This window comes from Carya illinoinensis, chromosome 11 (genome assembly GCF_018687715.1).
Source record: "Carya illinoinensis cultivar Pawnee chromosome 11, C.illinoinensisPawnee_v1, whole genome shotgun sequence".
Classification (NCBI taxonomy): Eukaryota; Viridiplantae; Streptophyta; class Magnoliopsida; order Fagales; family Juglandaceae; genus Carya; species Carya illinoinensis.
The window spans coordinates 21,957,093-21,964,265 of record NC_056762.1 but is presented as its reverse complement, the minus strand read 5'-3'; the positions used below and the strand labels follow the sequence as shown (position 1 = coordinate 21,964,265).

General features: G+C 36.1%; 1 protein-coding gene across 2 annotated transcripts; it reads left to right on the top strand.

Moving 5' to 3' along the window:
• The first annotated feature begins 1,055 nt into the window (after positions 1–1,055).
• On the top strand, positions 1,056–4,403 carry LOC122280382 (F-box protein SKIP31). 2 transcript variants are annotated; one of them, XM_043091260.1, is made up of 9 exons: positions 1,056–1,283; positions 1,553–1,732; positions 1,838–1,911; positions 2,111–2,186; positions 2,356–2,466; positions 2,845–3,019; positions 3,140–3,258; positions 4,005–4,065; positions 4,158–4,403. In XM_043091260.1, the coding sequence occupies exons 1-9, from the start codon at positions 1,218–1,220 to the stop codon at positions 4,226–4,228; spliced, it is 933 nt and encodes a 310-aa protein (XP_042947194.1). In that variant the 5' UTR covers positions 1,056–1,217; the 3' UTR covers positions 4,229–4,403. The 2 variants fall into 2 exon arrangements, with proteins under 2 accessions (XP_042947194.1, XP_042947192.1); XM_043091258.1 differs by having other exon boundaries at positions 1,057–1,295.
• The last annotated feature ends 2,770 nt before the right edge of the window (positions 4,404–7,173 follow it).

The window sequence follows — 7,173 nt, the reverse complement described above, 5'->3', positions numbered from 1 at the left end:
CTATTAGTTGAATGAGTCTGTTGTCTCAGATTTTTCTATGAGTTGAATAAGTGCAGGAATGGGGTATCGAAATAGAAGGTTTAGATATTCCAGATCTGGATTTCAGCTTCACCTCTTGTAAACATGCAAATGATTCCAATTTGAAGTGGCCTAGTCAGATGCAAAAATTTTATAGAAGATAAAGTGATGCTTCCTCACACAATAGTGTCAATGTTAGGAGAAACATGTGCATGATATTCACAATAATTTCTTATGAATACCCTCACCAGTTTGGAGAAAATCAGTAGATGGTGCTGGAGAGAGAAAGAAAGTAAAAGAGGATATAGGATAAAGAAGAGGAGAGAGAAGAAAGGAGAGGGGAGAGCGTGCGGGAGAGAAGATAAACGAGGAGAGATGATTCAATATATTGGTACATACCATAAATTACATAAATCTCATATTTGTTGAAATGTTATTGGTTGGTGCAAAAAGGAAAAGACACCCGACCGGCCCATAGCTTTTCTCTTTATTGTGCAAATTCAAAGTAGAATTAGAAAAACTTCTAGTAACCGTCTTCAAACTCTGACAATCCAATGGACCGGAGCAACGTCGATGTCAAGAATGGAGGTTTCACTGGAAAGCTTCGACAGTCCACTTTTAAACCTTGTGTCGTCTCTTGTATAAGACTTCGCACCAAATCATCCTCTAAGGCCCACACTACAGTCGGTCAGTAAACCAATTTAAATTCTCAAAGAGCAATCAAAATGAGTGCAAACTGAAAGAAAATTCCTTAAGTAAATTGCCACCCTTAATTGCGGGAGCGGAGGATTACCCATCACATGACAATAATGGCTTGTTACAGAGATTCCATGCCCACATGTTTTAAAATATATGTTAAGAATAACATAATCTAGAAAAATGAGAAGTATTTCTAAACCCAAACAGATTGGTCGGCGATGAACTTGGGTTTTGAGAAATTATTCGGCAAGCCCATAACATTTGGGCTTGGGAATCAAACTAGGCCCACCAAGTAATTCTGACGCGACCAGACAATCGCACTAATGCGTGTCGTTTCTCCGCTGCTTATCCTCGTCTCGTCTGTTTTGGTTACATTACCTTCTGTCATAATTCTAAAGCCGCCGCCGGCGAAGATCTCCGGCAGCCACACTTAAAAGCGTCCGATACCCTTAAAACGCTTGAGGTAGCCATCCGATCTGACCTCGAATTTATCGGCTGGCATGACGGTGTTGGACGAGGAAGAAGAGAGTCTGGCTCATTTCCTCGAATCGGAGGTCCTCTCCGAGGTCTCCGACCAGGTTCTTTTTTTTTTTTTTTAATCTGTAATTAATTGAGTTCTACGTTTTGTTATTTTTGAAATTAATCTCCTTCTGAAATTCTGTCTGCATGAATATTATTGAACTGGGTCTTCATTTTGGGTTTTTTTCCCAATAAAATTTCGTTCCTTTTCATCTTGCTTATTTTCTTTAATCATAGATAAGAAGGGAAATTCACTTTCAATTTTAATTTTTATGTTTATATATTTTTTGGGTTTCGTTTGGTCGGGTGAATGCAGGAAGATACGATAACAGAGGAAGAGCCCGAAGCAAAGAGAGTGCGTGTGAATGAAAATGAGAAAGCCGGAGGGTCTTCATCAAGCAACAACAGTAGCGTGCCAAAGAGGATTGAGACGGGGTTTTTCAGCAAAATCCCTTCTGAACTCTTTCCTCACATCCTCAAATTCCTCTCTTCCGAGGTTCCCCTTCCCTTCTTTCACCAAATCTACATTTTTGTATATTTTTGTTTTGACTAATTGCATGTTACAATGTAATGGGTTTTGGTGGTCTCTGATGTCCTGCAGGATCTTTTTTCGTGCTCGCTCGTCTGTAGATTCCTAAGTAATGCGGCATCTGATGAGTTTTTATGGCGTCGCTTGTCAGTATTATTATTATGTTTCATAATTACATCCTGTTATCCCATTTTGATCCACCTATTTTTTCCTGCTTATCATGTTAGCAAATTGATTTCAATTATGTATTTTCCCCCACTTTGCATTCCCCAAGTTTCATTTTGTAAACAAGTTCGAAATTACTTGGAATGTGTATGAAAGCTAATTCGTCTAACATATATGCAGATACTGTATGAGATGGGGTTTTTTGCCCCCGACCAAAAAGTTACGTGAATGTCCTTGGAAAACGCTTTATATACAGGTACCCTTAATTTTGTAAAGTTCTATATGAATAATTAGTTTTATTTCTCTTTTGTTTTTTGGGTGAGGGTATAAGGAAGGTTTAGAATGGTTTTTGTTATTTCAGTTATCTTTTGACTCTTACAGTTGAAGCTATCATTAACCAATACTTTATCTTTTTCTTTCTTCAGCGTGATGAAGAGGACATGATTGAACTTGTTAGAAATTGTCAGCCCGAGTTTAAAGAGTACTACATTCAAATGCAAGCGGCTAAGAGAAGCCAAGTGCCTCTTCCTTCACAGGTAAGAAAGTTTCCTAAGAATTTTCCTGCCTGGGACTATATTTGGAGTACATTCCTAGGGTGATTGAAACCTAGGAATATCTTGGAGAACTTCTTTATATCTCGCAGATGCATTTTCCTGCTACTTATCTTTCCTTCACTGTATTATTAAGCTTTATAATTTCTAACAATCTTTTTGTGATGGTTATGCTGTAAGTGGAACTTTTGCCTATTGTTCTTTATTCATCACTCATTATTTTTAATGGATAACTGTAGGCTCTTATTTAAGAGAAACATCCCTGTTGAAAAAAACCAGCTCTTGCTTCTATGTTTATTTACTTGAATAGGTTTGTAAAATACTGGTTCATGCTGCCTCGTTATGTCTGTTTTGCATGTGAAGGTGAATGATGACCGGATAATTCTTGACAAGACAGTTGCTGATCAAGTGTCTATGTGGAAAAGCAGTAGAGGCTTGACTGATAAGGTGGTCACTGACCATACTTGTTCAGGAGAAACATGTTCTTACTACCATATCGGAGATGTATTTGTTTGTGAAAAGACTGGACATGTTCACGGTAGAGAACACTTCTTGGAACGACACCCCTTTTATGTGTTAATACATACATGTACTTGGTAATTATTTAATGCCAGGACTTCAGAGCTTATTGATTAACCGTATATGTTTCCTTTTCCAGTTTGTGATGATACATGCAGAGAAGTTGTTATGGATCCCACCAATGAGCTTTTGGTGTGTACAATATCTGGACATTGTTTTGATCGGTTAATTTCAACAGCGGAAATGGAGCAAGATGCAGTATGTTTAAATTTCTTTTATCTTTTGTGTTTTGTTTTTGTGATAAGCCATGAAACTTTTAGTCATAAAGTCTCCACTCTCTGTCTGTCAGAATTTTCAGATAATATCAGAACAGATTACGATTCACCATGTGTGACCGAACCAGGCTTCTGTATTTAAAATTCCTCTTGTCAAATAATTTTTTCAAGGATTCCCTGATGAATTTTGTTCTTTACTTGTCAAAAATAAAAATAAAAATTGTGTTCTTTAATTGTTCTTATTCATATAATTGATGCCATAAATTACATGTCTTTCATGGATTATGTATGATGATTATCTGCAGTTGGTTTGGTAGATGTACGTACGTGGAATTTTATTTTACAATCTGACCCTGTTTTTGGACCATGTGGTATAGTATGAATATGTTTTACTGTTTCCTTCTTGCCTAACCAAGTTAATTTGTGCTCATGCTAGCCCAAAAGGAAGTAGGACAAAGAACTGTGTGTTTTGGTGTCAAGTGTCTGAAACTTTTTTTTTTTTCCTTTACCAATGATTAAGTAGATTCTCCGAGCTACATGACCTGTTCCATTTTGTGCCAGACAAGATTATCTTTTCAGTTCCTCCATCATCAACGAATGCACTGATCTGCCCATTTTGTTAGCAGTTTCATTACGAAGCTCTTTGACATGTTTTACTCATCTGATTGTAATTTTGCCCCCGGTCCTCTACCCCCCCCCCCCCCCCCCCCCCCCCAAATATATATATAGGAACAGCAACAAGGTGGTGTGACAGACGAAGCAGAACCATTCATGGGCTCCGGACGTTTTGGTAACCGGCATTAGCTTTCCTTTTCTTCTTCCCTCTTTACATGTTCATGACCTTATTAACCTCTTTTTATATCATCTCGTCATGTGTGGCAGCACGAGCTTATTTATTGGGATATAATTGCGCTGATGAAAAGGAGTTGAAAGCTGCTTTGAAGTTCTGCTGAACCCGGTACTGATCTTGTTGCGGGTGGGGATGCTTTTACTTGGCATACTAGAGATTGCAGGAAATGCCAAAACATCTTACTATTCAGATTGATAGATAGAGACAATTATGTTCATTTATTAAGTCTCAGTCATTCTGCAATGGTAGGTTATATTTCAGAAAATGTTATTTTCGCATGTGCTCTTGTTGCTGTGTCTGTGTTGTAGTTTTGTTACCTAGCTTCACTGTAGATTTACAGGTTATATGTGGTAGCCGTTGGTCTAATTATTTTTGCCTAAAAAATAAACTCTTTTTGTATACAAGAATTAGATTTAGGTAACAATGTCTATCAGGCCAGGATGAATAATACCAATTGACGAGAAATTGAAAAACAATACAAAATTCACATTAATACAAAAATTTAATACTCTTTTTCTATACAAAATTCACATTAATACTCTTTTTTTCTTTTTTTTTGACAGAAAAATTAATATAAAAAATTAATTAAATTAGTAAAATTAAAATTAAGTAATTTTCTTTAACATTTTATATATGGTTAATGAATATTAAATAATATTATTGTATATGGTCAATGGTGATCTCTTAGATAAAAATAATATAATTAACTTATACAATTACTATATAAAATTATATTATATATATATATATACATTCGGTCGGTCTTAATCTGGTCCAGATCGATAGTCTTACAACCTTATAAAAATGTGTAAAACTCTATTCCAATGGCGGTTGTGCTCAGGTTAAAACAAATGCATACATTTTCTCCAAGGATAAGGATACAACTACAAGTATTTTACAACTATTTTACAACTTATATATATATATATATTAAAACCAACCAATATGATTAGAGAAATGATAAAACAACAACTAGTTCACTATTTTTCTGCCATCTTAGAATAAAACATATATTTTGATTTTGATTTTGGTTCGATGTAGTTAAGTTATAAAAAAGTATTATTTTATTGATAAGTTGTTAATGAACGGTAAAGGGGTTGTCACTTTATCACTGCTAATATAATTATGCTATTTGATTATAAATAATTTTGATGTTACATAACTTTGCACCTTCCATTTGAAATAGAGTTATACCTTGTTATAAGAGTTTTAAATTTATTATTTTCCTTTCTTGACCATTTGCTTCTAGTTTCACCTACAACAAGGGCGATATCGCCCAAATCTTGAACACAAATTCTAGAATGTCTTCCGAAGGGGTAATGGAGGACAAATTATAGGGGCAAGTGGTACAAAGTAAGACCTCCAAGAGCATGAGAGGAGCTTGCTATAAAATTGTTAAGTATATCATAAAGGAACAAAGTTGTTCAGACTTCAAGATAGGCTTGAGTTCAGTTCAATTAGACTGCGTTTGGATGTTGAAATGAGCTCTTTATGAATAGTAATAACTTGAGTAAGTGGAGTGAATTATGTGAGATTCATCTAAAATGAATTTAAATGCATTTGGATATTAAGATAAGTTTAGTACTATTTATGAAAAATTAGAAAATGTTGTTGTAACACCCACTTCCCGTAGGATAGATGTGATATTCGCTCATTCTTTCTTCTTTTTTAAGTATGATCTACGTGTCGAACTTCGGTCTACGTGTTGAACCTCGTTCTACGTGCCGAGTTTCGATCTAAGTGCTGAGCCTTATCCTAAGTGTTGTATCCCAATGGCGTGTTCTGAAAATTACCCAGTGGATTTCAAAGTAAGATAGATACTTTAAAACTTACGGATATTTTAAATATTATGAAAATATCTATAAGAGATACTTCCAGTATTATTAGATAAGTTTGTTTTTAAAGTAACACAATTATAATATTTTAATGAGCTCTAAAAATATTATAATTGTGGATAATTACTTATATTAAATATTTTAGTTGTTTTAAAATATTAAGAGGTTTAACTTTACGTTGAAAAATCTTATTTAATTTAAATGATTTATTCTTTTTGAATAATTAATGATACTTTATCATTTTAAATAATGATGATGAAATATTATTTTATAAACTAAAGTTTATAAAATAATATTATATCTTAATTCCTCTCAGTGTTTTATCTAAATGTTTTATTTTAAATAAAACATTTACGCATTTTCAAATCAGTATTTAAACACATCATTAGATCGTTTTAAGGATCCCAACGCGTAGGACTAAGATTAAATACACAGACCCCTCTCTTTTCCTCCTCACTTTTTTCTTTCTCCTTTTCTCTCTTCTCTTTCCTCTCCCTTTCCCTCATGCCCGACGTACGTGTGTTGTCTCTCCCTCTACCGTTCGGTTTAAGCTCCCAGTCGGAACCACCTCCAGCCGCTGTGCCCCACCTCTACCTCCGGTATGATCCTCCCCCATCAGCGACCACTACTTCACTGGTGGTGAGCTATATCGGCAACCTCTTCTCTCTCTTTTTTCCTCCAAGAAAATGAGTTTTACATCCATTTTCTCATCCTTGAGCCACCATACAAGGCCAAAACGGCCACCAAGCACCACCAATGGATTCATCACGTCACGGGCTTCCTCTCTATGTCTTTCTTTTTCTCTAACTCTCTCTCTTTTTCTTTGATGAGTCTCCACAACTAGCCATACGGTTGCACCACCGTACATGGCCATCCACATTGTTTCACCACCACCACCTTGTTCCTCTCATCGCCACGACCTTCCCCAATAAATTTCATGGCCAACATAGCTGTGTACAGCTCTCACTCTCCCTCACTCTCCAAGGCTAAGTTATACTTCAAGTGACCGATCCGCCTTTATGAGCCACTGCCTGGCCACCACCTCGCCACCACAAATCCACCACATCTTCCTCTACCTCCCCCTAGCTTCCCATGAAGTTCTATGGCCTTCATCCACCTCAAGCAAACTCCCACAATTTCAGATTCACTGTTCACAGCATGATGCCGTTGTGCTCCACCACCTTTGACCACCACGAGGCCACCTTGAGCATTT